A 25,075-nucleotide genomic window follows, 5' to 3' on the forward strand; every position below is an offset into this window, starting at 1 on the left:
CCCACTGCCCACAAACTCAGTCTACAGACATGTATCACCTCAGTAGTTCATTTATTTGACATAATCAACAAGTGTATTATCAAAACAACATTTATGGCTTTAATATAGCAAATGCATCATATATAAAAAATAAACACGTACAAAATATTAGTGGTTCACAATCGATCACTCATGGAAATTCGTTTTATTTACCACATTTCATCGCTGAAAACATTTACAAATAAACCATACAAGGTGTCAAAATATGTGCCATTTGCTTCAAATATAGTTCATGGTAGAAATGTATAGAGTATCCTTGGCCTTTTTAAGGTCAGCTATACGTGTGACAAAATGTGCTATGAAAACTATTTGATATGCATAGTACATAAAACGTATGATAGTCCATGCATTGTCAATGGATGGCACATTAATACATACCTTACATTTGGTATTCAATCATTTGTAAGAGTATAAAGTTTGTATACAAACACTCTGTCAGCCACAGCTATTCTAACTAGATCACTCTATTGCATTATAACTTAATCTATTCTAGACATTAACCATTTCAAAACCCCTATAGACATTGTGATTCATGGAATGGCCAGACATTATTTAACCGTGCTAGAGAGCGGTTTAAAGTACTAAAAACAGCAATATACAACTAACATTTTTTACCAGGTGAAAATTAGCTTAAAATAGAGGTATGTCGAGTGACAATAATCCCCTTGGCAACATGACAAAAAATAAATACTGAATTACTGATAGATTATTTTCAGTCACCTGTCCAGTTGAAATTAGAGGATTTTTAAAACTGAACAACCATTGTGATAAAGCCATTCAATAACTGAGATGTTTCATAGTGGTAGCAGTAGACAGTCTGCATCCCAAATGGGATGCTATTCCCTATGTAGTACACTACTTTTGACCAGGGCCCATAGTGCTCTGGTCAAAGCTCAAAAGTAGTGAACTATGTAAGGAATAGACTGCTATTTGGGACGCAGACATACTAGTAACTAACTGGACATTAGTATTGTCCACTCAACACTCGATGCCTTTGATTTTTCCATAGAATATGGAAATAAAAACACAAAAAGATTCAAAGTCCAAACTAATTTCCTAAGCCATCACAGTTTCTTTAGGTTTCCGGCTGTCATTCACCAACATTTAATAGGGGCTGCAGTACTCAGTTTTCTTAAGTATTTACATTGATTATACTACTACTAAGGATAAAGTGCCAACTTGGACTTTTGACAGGGGGGTGGGAGGCAGAAATTCACAATTGAACCCATCAAGTAGGCTTCAGTATATAGGCCTGACCTCTCCTTTTATTACATTTTGAGTGCAGCAGTTTCACCCAAAACCAGTGTCTCAAACGAGCTGACTGACACATTTTGATTACATTTGATTGAACTTTGAATTTTAGTGCAAAAAAGTTACGCTAATAGAATTTGAAATGCATAGAGCACACATCACTGTTGAAAGACATTTCAAATGAAACATGTCTGCTCTGCTGCTCTATATGTGTCTCTCTATGTGTTTAGAGTACACCACTCTGCTTATAACGTACAACCGACACCATGACATCCCTCCCCAGTCCCATGCTGGGACCATGGTACCCATAGACACACCGCCAACCCGTGGCAACAACTACCCTATGGGCACAAATAGATGTAAGTCATTGTAATGAGTTTCTATTCATTGCAAAGACATACACAGGTGTGTGAATAACTCCATCATTTGTTTCAAGAATATCCTGTTCTATTGCAGGCCCTCAAATACTTCATAAATCATATTAATAAATCATATTGAGTGTCTGAAGGTGATAATGAGAGGGCCATCATTTCTTGATTAAACCAAACTGAAGTTTTTTTTTAAGTTTTAAAAATGAAAGAGTTCCTCATGGAAGAATCTTACCAGCAGGGCTGAATGAATCAGACCAGTCATGATAGTGACCAGGAGTGGGACAGTTCAAGCTATCCCCACAGCACAGTCTTGTCCTATCCTCTGTCTGTGTGTGTCGGGGGGGGGGGGGGGTGTTTGCTGCTACAATGGCCCTCCCACGCCATTTACCACCATACTATTACTGATCACCTCTCCTCCGGTAGCGTACGCAAAAGACGTAGGCACTGCTGCAAGAGCGGTAGCCGCTGCTGCTGTGGCGCCCCCAGTGGCCGTTAGACGCAGCGGCGTATCATGGACGCGGGAGTATAAGTCCCTATCCCCAGGCTTGGTGAGAAGGAGGTGCTGTTCACCAGGCCGGTGGGTGAGCAGGGGCTGGCGGGTGTAGCTCTCCCCGTCCACAAGGCTCTCTGGCAGGGGTTGGTTGCGCGGCTCAGGCAGCAGTAGCAGGCAGATGATACACAGCAGGGTGCAGGCGGCGAAGATCATGTGGTGCAGGAAGTAGCCCTTCTGGTTGTGGAGCTCCATGATAGGGGCCGTCAGCATGCCGAAACCAGCACTGGCCAGGACCAGACCCAGACCACCACCCCTGACGAGAGAGGGAGACAAAGAGGGAGAGTCTAGTTTCAGAAACGACTAGCCAAACACTGAAACCAGACAACAACAAAAAAAGATGATCAACCGGGTATCGGGTACAAGTAACATTGTAATAGTAAATCGGCACACTCCAATTAGTATGATATGTTACGTTTCGTATGGTATGTATTCAGTTGTGGATGTCCATCATCCGTTTGTCCTATGAATTGTTAAGAAGTATAATTCATATGATATGTTACGAATTCCAATTTGTTACGAATTTGCAAAACATATATGTTACGAATTTAAATTTGTTGTGGCTAACAATTTCTAGGCTAGGGGTTAAGGTTAGGGGAAGGGTTAGCTAACATGCTAAGTAGTTGCAAAGTAGTTAAAAAGTAGTAAGTAGTTACAAAGTTGCTGATTAGCTAAAAATGCTAAAGTTGTCCGTGATGAGATATGAACATGCAACCACTCTACCATCGTTTTTGCCTTAAGTAACCTTCTGTCTTATGTAACCATAGCAAACGTAACATATCATACTCATTTGAGTGTCTCAGACGTATCTTTACTATATTACCAGTCTAGTCTACGAGACCAGGCTGATATTCCTGAACAATAGTCGGTCAAATTGCATTTATATGACACATTCAGACTACACCACAAGATGGCGCTAGTAAGCCATTCTAACACAAACGTACTTGGCGGGACATAATTTTACCAAATAAGTGTGTTATAGGAATCCAATAACTGTTGGTGTGGGTGCGGTCAGACCATACATAGTGTGTGTGTGTGTTACCTGATGACGGTGGGAGTGATCTCAGCGCAGAAGAAGATGCTGAGGGTGCTGACGGCGTGAGAGGAGAACATTCCGATGATGGAGAATGCCACCGAGAACTTCCTGTTTAGTGTGTCCCTCAGAACTAACCAGGCGAGACGGATGAGAAACATGAGAGAGGAGGTGAGACACATACTGTACATCATAAATATACAAATGTCAATTACTGGGTCTAGTCATAACAGAGAACTGATCACGGAAAACAGTTGGTGAACTGGCCAGCCTTTCATTTTGTTTAATGACTGTTTTGTTGATTCTACCACACAACATCAAGAGATGGAACATGAGCCTGTCCTGTGGAGCTGCAACCCAGAGCACCTGATTGGCATATTTTTTCAATCTGTGAATTTTATAAAGTCAAAGTGTACCTGTGTCATGGCGAAGGCTGTACTTCCCAATCACTGCATTCAAGGCAAGGTCAAGGGTGGGGGAAGAAAAACAGTGAAAATGAGTACAGCCATGAGAGAATCTCATGATTTTTCTGACCGATACAGATCTGATATGAGGACAACAGAGGCAATGATCCGGAAAAGGGCATTCTGGTAGTGACTCCTCTGAATCACTGAAATAACTCCATTATCAGAGTACGTCCTTTGTGTGTAACAGGTTCGGGATATAATGAGATGTTGTGGCTTTGTAATTTCCATGTAAACAACTCTTTGTGGATGATGACTATGAGGGGGATGCCCACATTGCTCACTCATTAAAACATCTTAAAAAACGTGGGCTTTCAAAGGCCGGAGGTTGACCTAAAGGTTTATTTCTTGGACATCGAATTTCCGTGTGTGTGTGTGTGTTTCACGTGTGTTAAACACTTGTCTGTACTCTACTCACAGTTTAGCAGGCCCAGCTGCAGCAGTGATGCCAGGGCGGTGATGATCATGAAGGTGAGGAGTCCGCCCCGACGTCCCATGAACGCCACGGCCGGGCACAGCGCCAGGCAGGTTGCTACGGCGATGCCGGCCATGGTGTAGTAGTCGGCATTGAACATGGCCGACACAGGGGCCTCTGGGTCCATCATACTGCGGGCAAAACAGTGGTGGATACCGTACCCCGTCAATCTACAGAGATACACACATAAACACATTATTGGTAAGAGCAAAACAGTGGTGGATACCGTACCCCGTCAATCTACAGAGATACACACATAAACACATTATTGGTAAAAGCAAAACAGTGGTGGATACCGTACCCCGTCAACCAGCAGATACACACATAAACACATTATTGGTAAGAGCAAAAGTGGTGGATACCGTACCCCGTCAATCAGCAGAGAGAGAGAGACACATGTAGCGGAGGTGAGTGGGATTGACGCTAGTATGATGAAGTAACTTAAAATCAGTGTCACCCTCCTCTTGGTCTCAGGGTTATGACATTGGTTTTCCAAGTGGGAGACCCGGGTTCAGATCCTACCAGTTACACACACACACACACCATCAGTACTAGAAGCAAGACGCTGGTACGGAGCCTTGTCTTCATGGGGAACCTAGCTCATGTGTAATTCATGTTCTGTTTGGCACATTGCCCTCTGCCTTTTAATACGATTTTTACTCTGCATTGTTATTCATCATTTACTGTGTACAGTGCCTTGCGAAAGTATTCGGCCCCCTTGAACTTTGCGACCTTTTGCCACATTTCAGGCTTCAAACATAAAGATATAAAACTGTATTTTTTTGTGAAGAATCAACAACAAGTGGGACACAATCATGAAGTGGAACGACATTTATTGGATATTTCAAACTTTTTTAACAAATCAAAAACGGAAAAATTGGGCGTGCAAAATTATTCAGCCCCCTTAAGTTAATACTTTGTAGCGCCACCTTTTGCTGCGATTACAGCTGTAAGTCGCTTGGGGTATGTCTCTATCAGTTTTGCACATCGAGAGACTGAAATGTTTTCCCATTCCTCCTTGCAAAACAGCTCGAGCTCAGTGAGGTTGGATGGAGAGCATTTGTGAACAGCAGTGAATTCTCGATTGGATTCAGGTCTGGACTTTGACTTGGCCATTCTAACACCTGGATATGTTTATTTTTGAACCATTCCATTGTAGATTTTGCTTTATGTTTTGGATCATTGTCTTGTTGGAAGACAAATCTCCGTCCCAGTCTCAGGACTTTTGCAGACTCCATCAGGTTTTCTTCCAGAATGGTCCTGTATTTGGCTCCATCCATCTTCCCATCAATTTTAACCATCTTCCCTGTCCCTGCTGAAGAAAAGCAGGCCCAAACCATGATGCTGCCACCACCACCATGTTTGACAGTGGGGATGGTGTGTTCAGGGTGATGAGCTGTGTTGCTTTTACGCCAAACATAACGTTTTGCATTGTTGCCAAAAAGTTCAATTTTGGTTTCATCTGACCAGAGCACCTTCTTCCACATGTTTGGTGTGTCTCCCAGGTGGCTTGTGGCAAATTTTAAATGACACTTTTTATGAATATATTTAAGAAATGGCTTTCTTCTTGCCACTCTTCCATAAAGGCCAGATTTGTGCAATATACGACTGATTGTTGTCCTATGGACAGTCTCCCACCTCAGCTGTAGTTCTCTGCAGTTCATCCAGAGTGATCATGGGCCTCTTGGCTGCATCTCTGATCAGTCTTCTCCTTGTATGAGCTGAAAGTTTAGAGGGACGGCCAGGTCTTGGTAGATTTGCAGTGGTCTGATACTCCTTCCATTTCAATATTATCGCTTGCACAGTACTCCTTGGGATGTTTAAAGCTTGGGAAATCTTTTTGTATCCAAATCCGGCTTTAAACTTCTTCACAACAGTATCTCGGACCTGCCTGGTGTGTTCCTTGTTCTTCATGATGCTCTCTGCGCTTCATGATGCTCTCTGAGACTATCACAGTGCAGGTGCATTTATACAGAGACTTGATTACACACAGGTGGATTGTATTTATCATCATTAGTCATTTAGGTCAACATTGGATCATTCAGAGATCCTCACTGAACTTCTGGAGAGAGTTTGCTGCACTGAAAGTAAAGGGGCCGAATAATTTTGCACGCCCAATTTTTCAGTTTTTGATTTGTTAAAAAAGTTTGAAATATCCAATAAATGTCGTTCCACTTCATGATTGTGTCCCACTTGTTGTTGATTCTTCACAAAAAAATACAGTTTTATATCTTTATGTTTGAAGCCTGAAATGTGGCAAAAGGTCGCAATGTTCAAGGGGGACGAATACTTTCGCAAGGCACTGTATTTATTCCTCATATCACTATTTTATTATTTTTTATCTTTAACTCTGCATTGCTGGAAAAGAGCCGTAAGTAAGCATTTCACTGTTAGCCTACACCAGTGGTTCCCAAACTTTTTATAGTCCCGTAACCCTTCAAACATTCAACCTCCAGCTGCGTACCCCCTCTAGCACCAGGGTCATCATGGTAAGCCTGCCACACACACACTAGATACAATATATTTATTGAACACAAGAATGAGTGTTAGTTTTTGTCACAACCCGGCTCGTGGGAAGTGACAAAGAGCTCTTAAAGGACCAGGGCACAAATAATAACATAACGATAATCAATAATTTTGCTCTTTATTTAACCATCTTACATGTACAACTTTATTTGCTAATCGGAAATTGTGAATAACTCACCACAGGTTAATGAGAAGGGTGTGCTTGAAAGGATGCACATAACTCTACAATGTTTGGTTGTGTTGGAGAGAGTCTGTCTTAAATCATTTTCCACACACAGTCTGTGCCTGTATTTAGTTTTCATGCTAGTGAGGGCCGAGAATCTATTCTCACATAGGTACGTGGTTGCAAAGGGCATCAGTTCCTTAGCAGGAACATCGGGGGCATCAATTCCTCCACTATGTCTCCCTGTCATGGCTTTTGCTCCATCAGTACAGATACCAACATGAGCAGCAGCTACGTTTGGCTACATATGGAGCGTTAGTGGAATTCCAGTGAGAGTAACGGTTAATGTGATTGGATGTTAATTATTTGAGTAGGTTACCTGTATTTGACATTGTGTTGTTATTTCCCTGAACACTAGATTGTTTAATTTGATTTTTGGCAGTGAAACGAGGCTAATTCACTCAAATGTATACCCCGGGTTGGAAAATATTAATGGACTGTTTGAAAATGTGAAGGGAAAAAAAGTACACTTGTTTGTATTTTATTTGGCGTACCCCCGATGGCAGTTTGGGAATACCTGGTCTACACCAATTGTTTGCCAAGAAAAAACAGATTTGACTTGATTTTGCTCAGCTGCACACAGAGAGAGAGAGAGAGAGAGAGAGAGAGAGAGACTTACGAGTTGACACAGAGCACCACGATGTTCTTCCAAAAGTTTCTGGTGCTGGTCATCTTGATGATGCAGGTCCTCTTTGGCTTCTTATGCAGCTCATGTTCCAGTTCTGGTGGTGAGATACAACATGCTGTAAGACCTTCCCACTGGCAGGGCAATACAAACGCACACACACACACACACACACACACACACACACACCACACACACACACACACACACACACACACACACACACACACACACACACACACACACACACACACACACACACACACACACACACACACACACACACACACACACACACACACACACACACACACACACACACACACACACACACACACACACACACAGAGAGAGAGAGCCAGAGCCAGCCAGCCAGCACCTCGGCAAATCCACACCAAACAGACTCTTTAGTAATGTTCTTCTGTGGGTGGATGTGTGTGTACGAGATCTGAAATAAAACACGTTATTTTATTGATCAAGCAGTACCTATTAATCTGCTTCCAGCTTTAAAATATTTTCTCCGATTTTATATCTGTGTGTGTGTCTGGGATTAAGCTGTGCAGATATTTCATCAAATTTAACTAGAGTCCTGCAGTTGCACATGTTAAAATGAACGTGTACCTGCATAGTCCGTGTGTGTCACTGTGTCTGAATGACTGAATCCATTGCATACACATTTCATAACTGAAATCAGAGACCTGCTGCTGCATGTTGTGTATAACCACAATACAATCCGTGCAATTGACAATGTGTTGCTGTGAGTCTACGTGTGACATCCCATACGTACGGTTGAAGTCGGAAGTTTACATACACCTTAGCCAAATACATTTAAACTCAGTTTTTCACAATTCCTGACATTAAATAACATTTTAATCCAAGTAAAAAATGACCTGTTTAAAGTCAGTTAGGATCAACACTTTATTTTAAGAATGTGAAATGTCAGAATAATAGCAGAGAAAATGATTTATTTAAGCTTTTATTTCTTTCATCACATTCCCAGTGGGTCAGAAGTTTACATACACTAAATTTTTATTTGGTAGCATTGCCTTTAAATTGTTTAATTTGGGTCAAATGTTTCGGGTAGCCTTCTCACAATAAGTTGGGTGAATTTTGGCCCATTCCTCCAGACAGAGCTGGTGTAACTGAGTCAGGTTTTTATGCCTCCTTGCTCGCACATGCTTTTCCAGTTCTGCCCACAGATTTTTTATGGGATTGAAGTCAGGGCTTTGTGATGGCCACTCCAATACCTTGACTTTGTTGTCCTTAAGCCATTTTGCCACAACTTTGGAAGTATGCTTGGGGGCATTGTCCATTTGGAAGACCCAATTGCGACAAAGCTTTAACTTCCTGACTGATGCCTTGAGATGTTGCTTCAATATATGCACATCATTTTCCATGCTCATGATGCCATCTATTTTGTGAAGTGCACCAGTTCCTCCTGCAGCAAAGCAGGATACTTTTGTTCCTGTTCCCTCCAGCATGTTTACAAGGTCCTTTGCTGTTGTTCTGGAATTGATTTGCGCACCAATTGATTTTCGCACCAAAGTACATTCATGGAGACAGAACGAGTGTCCTTCCTGAGCGGTATGATGGCTGCGTGGTCCCATGGTGTTTATTCTTGCGTACTATTGTTTGTACAGATCAACGTGGTACCTTCAGGCGTTTGGAAATTGCTAAAAAGATTAACCAGACTTGTGGAGGTCTACATTGTTTTTGTTCTGAGGTCTTGGCTGATTTCTTTTGATTTCCCCATGATGTCAAGCAAAGAGGCACTGAGTTTGAAAGTAGGCCTTGAAATACATCCACAGGTACACCTCCAATTGACTCAAATGATGTCAATTAGCCTATCAGAAGCTTCTAAAGCCATGACATCATTTTCTGGAATTTTCCAAGCTGTTTAAAGACACAGTCAACTTAGTGTATGTAAACTTCTGACCCACTGGAATTGTGATACAGTGAATTATAAGTGAAATAATCTGTCTGTAAACAATTGTTGGAAAAATGACTTGTGTCATGCACAAAGTAGATGTCCTAACCGGCTTGCCAAAACTATAGTTTGTTAACAAGAAATTTGTGGAGTGGTTGAAAAACGAGTTTTAATGACTCCAACCTAAGTGTATACTTCCGACTTCAACTGTCTCTTCTGCATGGCCAGCTACAAACTAGAGGTGTGTGTAGACACTGATGGAATAAGTGTGGTTCTGTTTAACTCAGGGTTTCTCCTGCCTCTCCATCTCTCCTCTTTCTCTCTACTTCTCCATATCCCCTCGTTCTCTCCACCTCTCCCATCTGTGTATCATCACCTACCACGTCTCTATCTCTCCATCTCTCTTCTTTTTCGATGTCTGTCTACATTTCCCTGTCTCTCCATCTTCCTCACCTGCTAGAATACCGCTGGGTTCAGTTGTCATGTCGACCTGGTTCTTCCTGGCGATGCGGAGCATCATGGCTTTAGAGCAGCCGTAGTGCTGGGTGGCCAGGAGCCAACGCAGGGACTCTGGGAAGATCCTACAGAGAGAAGAGGAGGGGGGGGGGAGTAAACATGAGAAAGAGAGAGAGAGAATGACAGAAGGAAAGTGAGAGAAAGATCGTATTGTCTGAGACTGCAGTGTGCAGTGTACTGTTCAAGCCAAAACCTGGTCCTGATGAGCAAGTCTTTATAGGCTAGTGGCAAGGTCCACCATATTTTTAGATACCCCTACCCGAAGTAGAACAATACACGACCATGTATTTTCACATCCCTAATGTCTCCCATTTATGAAATAGATGGTTGTGTAAAAATATTTTACTGCAAAAGTGGTTAAATTGAAAGATATTGTGCCACAACCCCTAAATTAAAAAAATGCAGAATAATGCCTGGCTGGAGGGGGGAAGGACACCAAAAGCTAATGTAACCTACATACACAAACAAACAGCATTAGGGTATCTTAATGCATAGGCCTGTCCCCCGCAGACACAACAGGCGGAAATGTCAACTATGAATATTTAAGATTAATGTATGCTTTACTTTTTGTTAACTGGTTAATAGACAACCTTCCAAGTCAGATTTGCTCTCATTCACTGCTGTGTGGTCCTGCCTGACAAGAATACATACAGTTACACATGTTTTTTGATGTTGTGGCTATGGTAATCTGCTATAAGGAAATCAAGTGGGTTCAGACATCGTAATTAGATTTTTTGGGATTCAAGGTTCCTTCCCAGTGGGCATAAACGTCAATTCAACGTGTATTCCACGTAGGTTCAACGTCATTTCCTCTTCAGGAGGCTGAAGAAATTCGGCTTGTCACCAAAAACACTCAAACTTCTACAGATGCACAATCAAGAGCATCCTGTCAGGCTGTATCACCGCCTGGTACGGCAACTGCTCCACCCACAACCATAAGGCTCTCCAGAGGGTAGTGAGGTCTGCACAACGCATCACCGGGGGCAAACTACCTGCCCTCCAGGACACCTACACCACCCGATGTCACAGGAAGGCCAAAAAGATCATCAAGGACAACAACCACCCGAGCCACTGCCTGTTCACCCCGCTATCATGCAGAAGGCGAGGTCAGTACAGGTGCATCAAAGTGGGTACAGAGAGACTGAAAAACAGCTTCTATCAGACTGGCCATCAGACTGTTAAACAGCCATCGGAATAGAAAAGGGAGTGGGAGGCCCCAGTGCACAACTGAGCAAGAGGGCAAGTACATTAGAGGGTCTAGTTTGAGAAACAGATGCCTCACAAGTCCTCAACTGGCAGCTTCATTAAATAGTACCACAAAACACCAGTATCAATATCAACAGTAAAGAGGCGACTCCGGGATGCTGGCCTTCTAGGCAGAGTTGCAAAGAAAAAGCCATATCTCAGACTGGCCAATAAAAATAAATGATTAAGATGGGCAAAAGAACACAGACACTGGACAGAGGAAGATTGGGAAAAAGTGTTATGGACAGACAAATCTAAGTTTGAGGTGTTCGGATCACAGAGAAGAACATTTGTGAGGCGCAGAAAAAAAGAAAAGATGCTGGAGGAGTGCTTGATGGGATGATCTGGGGGTGCTTTGGTGGTGGTAAAGTGGGAGATTTGTACAGGGTAAAAGGGATCTTGAAGAAGCAAGGCTATCACTCCATTTTGCAACGCCATGCCACACCCTGTGGACAGCACTTAATTGGAGCCAGTTTCCTCCTACAACAGGACAATGACCCAAAGCACAGCTCCAAACTATGCAAGAACTATTCAGGGAAGAAGCAGTCAGCTGGTGTTCTGTCTATAGTGGAGTGGCCAGCACAGCCACCGGATCTCAACCCTATTGAGCTGCTGTGGGAGCAGCTTGACCGTATGGTACGTAAGAAGTGCCCATCAAGCCAATCCAACTTGTGGGTGGTGCTTCAGGAAGCATGCAGTGAAATCTCTTCAGACTACCTCAATAAATTGACAACTAGAAGGCCAAAGGTCTGCATTGCTGTAATTGCTGCAAATGGAGGATTCTTTGACGAAAGCAAAGTTTGAAGGACACAATTATTATTTCAATTAAAAATCATTATTAAAAACCTTGTCAATGTCTTGATTATATTTTGCAACTCATTTCATGTCTGTTTTCATGGAAAACAAGGACATTTCTAAGTGACCCCAAACTTCCGCAGGAGGCCTTTTGCCTTTTGGTAGGCCGTCATTGTAAGTAAGAATTTGTTCTTAACTGACTTGCCTAGTTAAATAAAGGTTAAAAAAATGTAAAGAAAAAAATTGATCACAATAGTCACAACTTTAAGAAAACGTAAACGTACGTATTTTTGTCAGGACCATACAACAGTGAATGAGAGCAACTTTGACTTGGAATGTTGCCTATTAATCTGCTACCAAAAAGTAAAGCTTGCATTCATCATAAATATTCATAGATAGATATTTACGCCTATTATATCTCTGTGTTTACAGGTCTATATTTCCAAGATGCATTAAGATATCCTAATGCTGTTTTTTGTTAATGTAGTGTATTGTATTTCACATTTCTGCAATGTCAGAGCTTGCAATATTGGGTTACATGAGCTTATGTGGCCAATCCCACCTCCAGCCAGGCATTATTCTGCACCTTTTGAGTTTACGGGGTGTGTCACAATATCTATCAATTTAACCACTTTAGCAGTCAAAGAAATTCACACAACCATCCATTTTATAAATGGAGACATAAGAGACATGTGAAAACATGGTTGTGTTTTGTTCTACCTCGGGTAGGGCGATCCTTTTTGAGGACTGGCCACTAGCCTATTAATTATCCTCTAACCCCACAGCATGGTGGAATCCCTGGGATTTTCTCCTATGAGCAAAAGTCTGTCCTCCGTCCTCTTTGCTTCGTCCTCTCCTCTCTCTTCTGAGTGGTCGAGGAGAGTGTCAATTAGTTAGTAGGCAAACGGAAGAGGGTCCTCCCCTCCTCGATAGCCACCTTCCATCGAGGATAGACTACTCATGTGTATCATACCAATGAATAGTTTTGAAATCTGCCACACCCCCTCTGAATCAGCTTTTGTTTTGTCAAAGGAGAAAAACATGCACACATTTAAAAACAATATGCTACTTATTATTTTATCTATGAACTGTCTTGCATTACCAACAAAGAATGTTTTTAAGATGCTTTCCACATTTATTTGAGGTAATTTGCTTAATGACGCGAGAGTGGAGTAGAACAGTCTCATTTGAAGAAAACGCATTTCCAACCACATTCACTCTTCTCGGTTAACTTAGATTTTTTTTTTAAGGAGTTGGAGAGGGGACGGAGGAGAGAGGACGCATGAGGTAAGCAAATCTAATTGATAAAAGACCCCTCAGTGTGCTGAGCTACTTCATGAGTGGGAGGAGCCACTCCCTAAGTGGGTGTGGCAATCCCCTCAGTGGGAAGGACTCCATGGTACATCTAATTTCAACCTCTAACTCTAGGAGGATTGTCTCAACAGAATGGTGGTAACATGTAAGACATTTGGGCAGGGCTCTTTACCAGACGTAGGGCAGCATCAGGATGAAGGGGCAGATGATCATGATCTGCAGGACCTGCCAGTCATCCTGGTCCGGCCAATCACGACACAGAGCCGCCACCCCGGGCATCACCAGCTGACCGCCCACCATGAGGAAACTGGCCACCATGGTCATGGAAAAACGCCAGCCTGGCAGGCACAGCTCAATCCCTATGGGGGAGGGGGTGAGGAGAGAGAGAGGGGAGAGAAGTTAGACATATAGCCACCATGGCCATGGAGAAATGCCAGCTTGGCAGGCACAGCCCAATCTCCATAGCGAGAGAGAGGGAGCGGGACAGAAGTTACAGCCAGATAAATTGGGCGGGTTCAGTGAGTTCAGTCTCGGAGCTTTTTGTATGTTTTTGCTATTAAGGGCTTTTCATCCTACTGAGACTAACCTAGCTGAGCCCAATTTTAACTGTACTGAGCTGTTCTGGTTACAAATCCACCATTGTTGCTGAAACAGTGCTGAAAAGGACAATGTGGGGGGATAAGAACAGTTATGTTCGGGTAGCCACGATAGTGTGAAAGGGGTAGGGTATAATGGCATACATTACTGAGGTATAGTGCTGTAGCTCTCTGATGTAGCTTAGGTGTTCAACCTACAGCTAATTCCCTCAATTAATAATTGAATACCTATCTGTGTCACAAAATTCCCTCAGAAGCCGGCAGTTAACCAACCGTTAACAACCAGTTAAGAACCAGTGAACCATGAGCTCGCCTTTCTGTCAGAAATCCACACTATGGCCATTCTCAAGGGTTCAGTCAGTTCAGTCAGTGAGCCATTTCACAGTCACCGCCCATCTCTTCCCTGATTGGGCTGTCATCTCATCCCTCTATACCGGCTACCCTGTGGTACAGACCAGATGGTCCACTCCAGATGGCAAGGTCTATTTAAATGCGACCAGTAGGGGGGTTTAGGAGAGGGGGGGGTTCTATGCTGTATGCTCACTAACCAGTGCTCATGTAATGTCACTTCCCATAGCAGAGATGACAGAGAGGAGGGAGAAAGGAAAGAATGCAGAAGTTGCAGAACACAAATAAGTCCCTCTCTTAAGAGGAGAGGAGAACTTCCTCCATTCATCAGCTTGATCACTGGTTGAATAATAATAAACCAGAGAGAGAGAGAGAAGAAGCTTCTCATTTCATACAAGAGCATTTTCGTCCATGTTCACTCTCCTTGTCACCTCTCATCGATTACCTTTGACCTTTTCAAAAGGAGGTGAGCGTGGACCCAGGAGTTTAATTGAGAAAATGCCAGAGACTGAAAAAGGGGGAGAAGTGTATTGCAGCAGGGGAATATCTCCCCTTCCTCCTCCCCCTGTCATTTTCTCTCTCTAACTACACTAGGGAGGAGAGCTAGGAGTCAGCTGATACCTGAAGATTGAGAACACCCACTCCTCTCCCCTGGAGCCCAAACACAAAGTTCTCTCCCTCGCTCTCTCTTTCTGTGTGTGTGTGTGTGATGAAAGTCTGCCCACTCAGCACAGCCCCCTCTGTTCAAACAGAATCAGACCCAGAGCCCAAGTCCAAACCACCTCCTCATTAGACAGATACTGTAGCAGTCTGTATGACACTAGTTTCATGTACTGCTCACAATAAAGATGTCTCTAGAAGAGCCTGGTATATAATTACTTGCTAAATATAGCAGTAACCCCTGCTGCCTCCCCAAAAATGTAACCCCTTAGGGAGGTGTCATTATTTCAATTTGTATTTATAAAAAAAAAAATCTTTATCTTTAACTGTTTATTGTTGGAAAAGGACCCGTAAGTAAGCATTTCACTGTTTTTCACGAAGCATGTGACAAATACAATTTGATATGGCACACACACACACACAAACACACAGCACTGTGAGTCAGGCAGGGACTTTTGTTCCAGCTTAAAGGGAGAAAGACTCCTCTTGTTTCGATTACCTCACTGACCCCCCTTCTCTCCTTCCTCTCCTAATCTCCTCTGCTCTCCCTCCCCTCCTCTGCTCTTCCCAAGGCTGATCCCTCTCTCTCCCTCCCTCCCCCACTTTTCTCTTCTCAGCTGAAGTGGCTCTACCCTCAAAAGCTCCCACTCCCACGCTGTCCTCTTCCCCCACCCCCTGGCCTTGTTCCTCTCCTACTCCTTTCACAAGGAGGCAAACCTCTGACTAAGGCGGAAAGTGATCACCTGCAGAGAGAAGAGAGAGAGAGACCTATGAAAAGACTTCCACCCTGCTACCATACAGCGGGTAAATGCAAGCATTCCCATGACTGTGCCTCAAAAACCCAACGTCTACCTGGCCCACCACTCAACCCTGGACTTGCACAGCCTTTATGACCAGGTCCTCCTCTACAAAGCAGCAGTGTTCACCTTCGCCTAGGCCCTAAAGGCATCTGCATGCTTCCCAGACGAAGCAGTTGTGCATATATTAGACTCCGGAGAGGTTTCTTTGGGTTGTTCGGGTACACACATTTTTTTCTGGAGGCAAGCCGAAGTTCGGAGCCGAAGTGTTTGCCCCTCCGTCGATAATTGGTCAAAAGTAGGGATTTTTCAATAGAGTCTTTGTTGATAGACGACGTGTTTTCATGCACATTTTTTTGGTGAAAAATACTGCACCAAACATCTTAGTTAAAGCTCTAAAGCAAAAACTTTAAAATAAATGACTTATTTAGAAAATAATGTTTCTGCTACCGTCTCTTATGACCAAAAAGAGCTTCTGGATATCAGAACAGTGATTACTCACCCGGACAAAGATTTTTTCATTAAGTCTGACGCTAAGAATGTACTGCTGCCCGCGGACCAGGCCCAAATCCCAGCAGATCCAGGTGCTTTTTGAGAATTTGTTGGCGAATGGATAACCCGCCTCTACCATCTGTCCTATTGACCAACATGCAATCACTGGAGAATAAACTGGATGAGCGCCGTTTGAGCCTATCCTACCAAAGGGACATTAATAACTGTAATATCTTATGTTTCACCTAGTCGTGGCTGAATGACGACATGATAATATTCTGCTCGCTAGGTTTTCTGTGCATCGATAAGAGAGAACAGCTACCTCCGGTAAGGCGAGGGATGGTGGTGTGTGTCTATTTGTCAATACCAGCTGGTGCGCGATCTCTAATATTAAGGAAGTCTTGAGGTTTAGCTCACCCGAGGTAGATTAGCTCATGATAAGCTGTAGACCACACTATCTATATTTTTCGTAGCTGTCTATTTACCACCACAAACCGATGCTGGCACTAAGACCGCACTCAACGAGCTGCATAAGGCCATTAGCAAAGAAGAAAATGCTCATCCAGAAGCGGCACTCCTTGAAGCCGGAGAATTTAACACAGGAAAGCTCTAGACCACCTTTACTCCATACAGAAATGCATACAAAGCTCTGCCTAGCCCTCCATTTGGCAAATCTGACCATAATTCTATCCTCCTGATTCCAGCTTACAAGCAAAAACTAAAGCAGGAATTACCAGTGACTCGCTCAATACGGAAGTGGTCAGGTGACATAGATGCTAAGCTACAGAACTGTTTTGCTAGCACAGACTGGAATATGTTCCAGGATTCATCCGATGGCACTGAGGAGTATATCACATCAGTTACCGGCTTCATCAATAAATGCATCGATGACGTCGTCCCCACAGTGACCATATGTACATATCCTAACCAAAAGCCATGGATTACTGTCAACATTCGCATTGAGCTAAAGGCTGGAGCTGTCGCTTTCAAGGAGCGGAACACTAATCCAGACGCTTATAAGAAATCCCGCTATGCCCTCAAACGAAGGCAAAGCGTCAATACAGGACTAAGATTGAATCCTACTAATTAAGGATTACAAAGGGAAACACAGCCGTGAGCTGCCCAGTGACGCAAGCCTACCAGACGAGCTAAATGCCTTCTATGCTCGCTTCGAGGCCAGCAACACTGAAGTATGCATGAGAGCACCAGCTGTTCCGGAAGACTGTGTGCTCATGTAGCCTATGTGAGTAAGACCTTTAAACAGGTCAACATTCACAAGGTCGCGGGGCCAGACAGATTAGCAGGACGTGTACTCCGCATGCGCGGACCAGCTGATAAGTGTCTTCACTGACATTTTCAACCTCTCCCTGAAACGAGGCTGTAATACCTACATGCTTCAAGCAGACCCCCATAGTCCCTGTGCCCAAGAACACCAAGGTAACCTGCCTAAATGACTACCGCCAGTAGCACTCACATCTGTAGGCATGAAGTGCTTTAAAAGGCTGGTCATGGCTCACATCAACAGCATCCTCCCAGAAACCCTAGACCCACTCCAATTCACATACCGCCACAACAGATCCACAGATGATACAATCTAAATTGCGCTCCACACTGCCCTTTCCCACCTGGACAAAAGGAACACCTATGTAAGAATGCTGTTCATTAACTACAGCTCTGCGTTCAACACCATAGTGCCAACAAAGCTCATCACTAAGCTAAGGACCTTGGGACTAAACACCTCTCTCTGCAACTGGATCTTGTACTTCCTGACGGGCCGCCCCCAGGTGGTAAGGGTAGGCAACAACAAATCTGCCACACTGATCATCAACACGGGGGCTCCTCGGGTGCGTGCTTAGTCGCCTCCTGTACTCCCTGTCATCAACGACTGCGCGGCCAAGCATGACTCCAATACGATCATTACGTTTGCCCATGACACCACGGTGGTAGGCCTGATCACTGTCAACGACGAGACAGCCTATAGGGAGGAAGTCAGAGAACTGTCAGTGTGGTGCCAGGACAACAACCTCTCACTAAATGTGAGCAAGACAAAGGAGCTGATCGTAGACTACATGAAAAGGCGGGCCAAATAGGCCCCCATTAACATCAATGGGGCTGTAGTGGAGCGGGTCGAGAGTTTTCAAGTTCCTTGGTGTCCACGTCACCAACGAACTATCATGGTCCAAACAAACTAAAGACAGTCGTGAAGAGGGCACGACAAAACCTTTTTACTCCTCAGGAGACTGAAAAGATTTGGCATGGATCCCCAAATCATCAAAAGTTCTACAGCTGCACCATCGAGAGCATGGTTCCATCACCGCCTGGTATGGCAACTGCTTGGCATCTGACCGTAAGGCGCTATAGAGTACATCACTGGGGCCAAGCTTCCCGCAATCTAGAACCTTTATAATAGGCAGAGTCAGAGGAAAGCCCATAGAATTGTCAGAGACTCCAGTCACCCAAGTCATAGACTGTTTTCTCTGCCACCGCACGGCAAGCCGTACCGGAGCGCCAAGTCTCAGACCAAAAAAGGCTCCTTTTTCTTGTATCCCATGGTTTGAGATTCCTTTAGGTGCCTTTTGGCAAACTCCAAGCGGGCTGTTATGTGCCTTTTACTGAGGAGTGGCTTCCGTCTGGCCACTCTAGCATAAAGGCCAGATTGGTGCAGTGCTGCAGAGATGATTGTCCTTCTGGAAGGTTCTCCCATCTCCACAGAGGAACTCTGGAGCTCTGTCAGAGTGACCATCGGGTTCTTGGTCACCTCCCTTACCAAGGCCCTTCTCACCCAATTGCTCAATTTGGGCCGGTGGCCAGCTCTAGGAAGAGTCTCGGTGGTTCCAAACTTCTTCCATTTAAGAATGATGGAGGCCACTGTGTTCTTGGGGACCTTCAATGCTGCAAAAATGTTTTGGTACCCTTCCCCAGATCTGTGCCTCGACACAATCCTGTCTCGGAGCTCTACGGGCAATTCCTTCGCCTTCATGGCTTGGTTTTTGCTCTGACATGCACTGTCAACTGTGGGACCTTATATAGACAGGTGTGTGCCTTTCCAAATCATGTCCAATCAATTGAATTTACCACAGGTGGACTGCAAGTTGCAGAAACATCTAAAAGATGATCAACGGAAACAGGATGCGCATGAGTTCAATTTTGAGTCTCATAGCAAAGGGTCTGAATACTTTTTAAACTAGGGTATTTCTGTTAATTATCTGTAATACTTTTGTAAAAATGTCAATATAACTGTTTTTGCCATGTCATTATGGTGTATTGTATGTAGATTACTGAGTTTTTTAAATATTATTTTTACTCCATGCTGTAATCGCTGCCGAAGGTGCTTCAACAAAGCACTGAGTAAAGGGTCTGAATACTTATATAAATGTGATATTTCTGGAGGTTTTTATATACATTTGCAAACATTTCTAAAAACTATTTTTGCTTTGTCATTATGGGGTATTGTGTGTACATTGATGAGGGGGACATTTTTTATATCAATTTTAGAATAAGGCTGTAACGTAACAAAATGTGGAAAAAGTCTATGTGTCTGAATACTTTCCCCCGAAGGCACCGTATGTTCTACAAACACATGCTTAGTACTGTTAGAAGCGTAAGAACTGTGGAGCCGATGATACGAGTCTGAGATACAGCCGGTCCAAAGAAACCTAAAAATGTACTTCTTTTTTTATCCCCATTTTACTGTTCGTAAAAAGGTTTGATCTTTTACCTTTCTGCAACTAGCCATGCCTTCATTTTTTGTCTCTCCTTGATGTAAATATATATCCCCTGTCCAATTCACAGTTTGTCCACTAGATATCAGTAGGAGATCACATGATGTTGAGAAGTTGCTAACTCTAAGATTTGAAGAACATTTCCAAAAAGACAAAGGGCTGTAGCTTTCAAATGATATGTAACTTTCTATTTTCTTGCAGGGCCCAAACAAGAGTTTAAAAGGGTAAGAAATGCGGATATTAGAGAAAGAACCTGATCAGGTGAAAAAATGTAATGGCAGAGTTTTTAGCAGAAGTCATGATGGAGGGGGAAAAAAAACACTTTGTCAGCCTCCCTTCTAGTATGGCCTGGTATCAATGACCTCACACAAACACACACACACACACACACACACACACACACACACACACACACACACACACACACACACACACACACACACACACACACACACACACAGAGAAAACATGACTTAAGAGGTTTTAGACAGTCCCTTGTTTGATGCCTTCTGAGACAAACACACAAACAACACCAATCTAAAGACAGCATCCTCTTTGCGAATGCGAGACTACACATTCACAAACACATGCATAGTACACAACAAAACGATTTAAACTAGAAATCCTATATATGGTATATGGTGTAGGGGGTAGTAGGATAGAATCCCAGGCATCGCTGTAGATAAAGGACAAGATAGACAACACTGATGTCCCCATCAAGGGGTGGGGTGTCAGTATGCCAGACTTTGTCAAGGTCCCCCCATCAAAGACCTTTAAGTGATAGTTCATGCTAATCATATTATTCATGCTGTGTATTTAATCGAATTAGACATTGTTGATGCCTTCTCAGAGACCATTGAGGTTTAAAACGAATTTACACCCCCCCAGTCTATGAGGACCTTCTTGAACAAGGGACCAACCAAGCTCTAATTTACCAAAGCACATCTATCAATCTGATACAGGTAGGAAACAGGAAGCAGAACGTCTAGAGCAGGAAGTATGAAGTAGATACCAGGAAGTGGAGGTGCCCTACTTACTCAGTATGTAGAGGGAGAGAGTGAGGCCAGCTAGACAGAAACCCTCAAAGAAACGCAGTGTGCTGAACATAGTCACGTTGAAGGAGAACGCTACGCTCAAACCAAACACCAACATGAACAGCACCGAGACGATCAGAACAGGTTGACGACCGAACCTGAGAGAGAGGGGGGAGACGGCGGGAGAGAGAGAGAGGGGGGGGGGGGTGGGCAGACATAGAGAGAGAGAGAGGGGGGCAGGCAGAGAAACAGAGCGAAAGTGAGAGAAATGGCGTGAAATGGAAGTGGAGAGGGAGAAATTAGTATTTTGGTCTGGAAGAGAACATTCCGATCCTCTACAGTCTGTTTGGTTCAGAGGTCAGCAGGTCATTGGGTCAGAGTTGTGAACCAGTTATTCTATAGCCTCTGTTGCCTACAGACAACCTCAACACGGAGAGCAGTGGGTGTTTCAACACAAGACGATGCTCTATTCTGAGATGTATGGGAGAAGGGGATGCAGCCACAGATGTGAAATGAAAGAAGGGGACAGTGCAGGGTAGTGTACCAGTCGGCTACGACTCCCATCACCAGGTAGCCGAAGATAGATCCCACTAGGAAAGAGAACTTAGCGATGTGAACCTTCCAGGCTGAATCACACACCAAGTTCCACTGCAGAGAGAGAGAGAGAGAGAGAGGAAATTAAATATATTGTTAACAATATGAAATAATACCTCAAACATCCTTATTGGTTATGAGTATTTTGTATCACATTTTACCCCCAACCCCTCTTATAATTCCACTAGTTCCTAATGCAACAAAAATCTATATTTTCATGGTAAATTTATTTGGTGGTGAAAGAAAGAGAGGGACAAACATACACCATATATCTATCAACAGCATTATATCCCACAGCAAACACCACAACAGGAAGAGTAATGAGTCATTCGTTAGAGAATAGAGAAAAAAAAACTAAAAGATCCCTATGCACAATTTGGTTGGGAGTTTTTTTACCCTGAGAACCTGTGTGCAGATGGAAGGCACAGACAGCACAGAGTGGTGTGATTTATCAACACTGTCTGTCTCTCTTTCTTCCTCGTTCTATCCCTCTCTCTCTCTAATTCTCCCTTTGTCTCTCACACACTCTTTCTCTATCTCTTTCTATCCCTTGCTCTCTCACTCTCCCTCCCTCTCGCTCTTTTTTACTTTCCCTCTGTTATGCTCTGAATGTGTTGATTATTCACGAAGGGCGATTTGGAGTTTTGAGTGTGCAAACATGTTGTAATCTCATGTGTACCATTCAAACATGCCCCACAAGGAAACCAGAGATTGTGTGTGTGTGTGTGTGTGTGTGCGTGTGTGTTTGTGTGTGTGTGTGTGTGTGTGTGTGTGTGTGTGTGTGTGTGTGTGTGTGTGTGTGTGTGTGTGTGTGTGTGTGTGTGTGTGTGTGTGTGTGTGTGCGTGCGTGTGCGTGTGTGCATGTGAGGGAGAGTGATATATGAAATTATAGATTGAGAGTGAGATTGAGAGTGAGAGAGCTTTAGTGTGTATATCCATGTCTCGGACCTGGTCTTGTTTGAAGTCACAAAGAGCCTGTCTGTGTTCATGAGTATCAGATAATAAGAACATCTATGTTTTGTGTCAATGCACACAATGGTGTAGTTCATTTAAAACAGCTTTTGGGAACAGTGGCCTGTGAAGGTGTGTGTGTGTGTGTGTGGGGGGGGGGTGTCTGTGTCTGTGCTTACTTTCAATGTGTGCATTTTTGTTGTGTGTGTGATGTCAAGCAGCTGTTAGTGAAAGAGTATGGCTGTTTAACAGTGACTCACACCCTGCTGAGCCCCCAGCTTTGTTCCAGAGCAGAGGGAGTGAGAGAAGAGGAGGGGGAGAGGAATGGAGGGAAAGATAGAGGGAGGGAGGGACAGAGAGAGAGAAGAGAGGGATAGAGAGTTGGAGGGAGAAATGGAAGAGAGAGAGAGCAGGATGGGAGAGGGAGCAGAGAGAGGGATGATAAAGAGCGATACAGGGATTGAGAGAGATGAAGAGAAAGAGAGAGATGGAGATAGATGGAGGGGGAGAGGAAAGAGAGGATAAGAAGGAAAGAGAGATGATTATTGGGTATGAGTGATAAGTCTGCAGTGGCCTGGGCAGTGTGAGATAAAGAAAGACACAGTCTGTAATAGGTGTATCTAATGGCTATTTAAACTCAGCATTATCAGATAAAGCAGATATCTGGCACTGTACACACACACACACACACACACACACACACACACACACACACACACACACAGTAAAACACTCATAAAGGATCACACACACTAACAACACACACACTGAAACCATATATCATAGAAGTTTAAGATTCAATTGATTGTTTGTCAAACCTGCTCATATGCTGGTTCATGTGTTGGGGTAACAAGAGACAGCGTACACCTACTCTTCTTCTATGATGGATCGTAGAATAACCACATTCCCTGCTCTCATTAGCACCACAGAGGCTACACTGCCACATATATCACATTAAACACTGAATAACTAAATTAGCTTGCATGGATAATTATACTCCAGAGTGCAGTGTGTTTTTGATCATGCCAATTCAGGTCACAGGATAAATTAAAGTGGTTTGAAAATGAGTTACTGTGTGCTCTGAGAGTAAACTGTGATCTGTTTTACAGTAGGCCTATGGCACAGAAAGGAACACTGGACAGAGTGCATGCGCTGTCCATGGTGCTGGGTAGGCTACATTTCTTTGAGAATTAGCTTGTGCCCACCCTATAGTTGCATAGGATGCAGTGTTGGTGATTCTGATTATTAGGCCTATTATGTATTTTCAGACGCAGAAATCATCAGAAGGAAGGTATGGTATATGGAGCACACGTTACCTTGGTAACCACGTTCTGACTGAGTCCCGTCTGCAGCTCGAGTTTCCACTCCTTGCACTCGCACACCATGCCACCGCTGTAAGGCACGGGCTTACCAATGTCTCCGTTCGTGGCGGTCATCGGTAACTTTGAAGAACCAACGGTCCAATTACTTCCGTTAACAAGAGGCTGCACGCACGTGCCTTTTGGTTGAGCCAAAAGGAAATAATCCGAAAACTGGCTAAATCCGATAAATAAAGCCGGTATCCACGTCAGAACAACGAGCTGTTTTTGGTGTTTCCCAAATCCCCCGAGAGACGGTAGTACCGAGCCATCGACGTGCGGCAGGAGCCTAGGTGCCTGTGTCTGCTCCAGCGGCATGAAGCCGTTCTCCGGTGGCGGTTGTTCCCGGTCCTGCGGCTGCGCCTCCGCCACCGGCCGCTCTGGTCCCGCTGCCATCTATACAACAAAGAGGTGCCAAACCCCACAGCCAAACTCCGGGCGCTCTGCTGCCCTGTCCACACCGCTCTGCGTAAACCCTTTGTTACAAAGGAAACGCCGAGCGCAGGCAGACCAATCTTGTGTGTCCAACAAAGACGCATAGAATGAGGTCTGGCAGATTACCGAGCGGTTGGTCATCTCACCATGGTGCTCCGGTTAGAATGGGCCGACCGAATAACAGTTTCAGGTGGAGCCTGGGTCTCAGGGGGAAGCCGAGGTGAGGACACAGGCAAGGTGGTGGCTCGGAGAGGCAGGCATGCTTACCATGTGCTTTGTGTTCCAACCAGGTATAGCATCCATGTGGGGCTAACACACAGGCAAAGAGGTGTGGGTGACCGATCAGTCTAAACTCGAGGCTGCACATATGCTAGCCCCTCCACGCGCTCCACAGGTAACACACCTGTCCAATCCTTGACCCCTCGCAGGTATTGTGGTGGTGGTGGTCATTGCTCCAGTTTACAGACAAATCCAACCGTTATCCTACATCTCGTCCGGCTCTCTAACAATAAGAGATCACCGTTTGATTTCCATGAACAGGTAGCCTATTTCTCTATTCGTCTGGGTCTCCAGTCCTGAACAATTCGATCCCACACCCAGTCTCTGAGATAGAATCAAGCCCCGCCTGCCCTGGTCGTGCACCGCGCTGTGATTGGTCAGTGTTTACGGGGCGATTGCACCACTCACGCGCAATTGGGCATCGGTGCCGTAACCCAGGCCTACCAAACCGCAAC

At 44.1% G+C, this 25,075-nt stretch overlaps 1 protein-coding gene across 1 annotated transcript; it reads right to left on the reverse strand.

Moving 5' to 3' along the window:
* Positions 1–34: 34 nt before the first annotated feature.
* On the reverse strand, positions 35–25,075 carry LOC109897205 (solute carrier family 22 member 23). Its single transcript, XM_031833607.1, has 10 exons — positions 23,865–25,075; positions 21,548–21,651; positions 21,007–21,161; positions 13,527–13,713; positions 9,938–10,065; positions 7,552–7,654; positions 4,127–4,353; positions 3,661–3,693; positions 3,254–3,377; positions 35–2,467 (listed from the first exon to the last, which is right to left on the reverse strand). The coding sequence occupies exons 1-10, from the start codon at positions 24,300–24,302 to the stop codon at positions 2,023–2,025; spliced, it is 1,944 nt and encodes a 647-aa protein (XP_031689467.1). The 5' UTR covers positions 24,303–25,075; the 3' UTR covers positions 35–2,022.

This window comes from Oncorhynchus kisutch, linkage group LG10 (genome assembly GCF_002021735.2).
Source record: "Oncorhynchus kisutch isolate 150728-3 linkage group LG10, Okis_V2, whole genome shotgun sequence".
Lineage (NCBI taxonomy): Eukaryota > Metazoa > Chordata > Actinopteri > Salmoniformes > Salmonidae > Oncorhynchus > Oncorhynchus kisutch.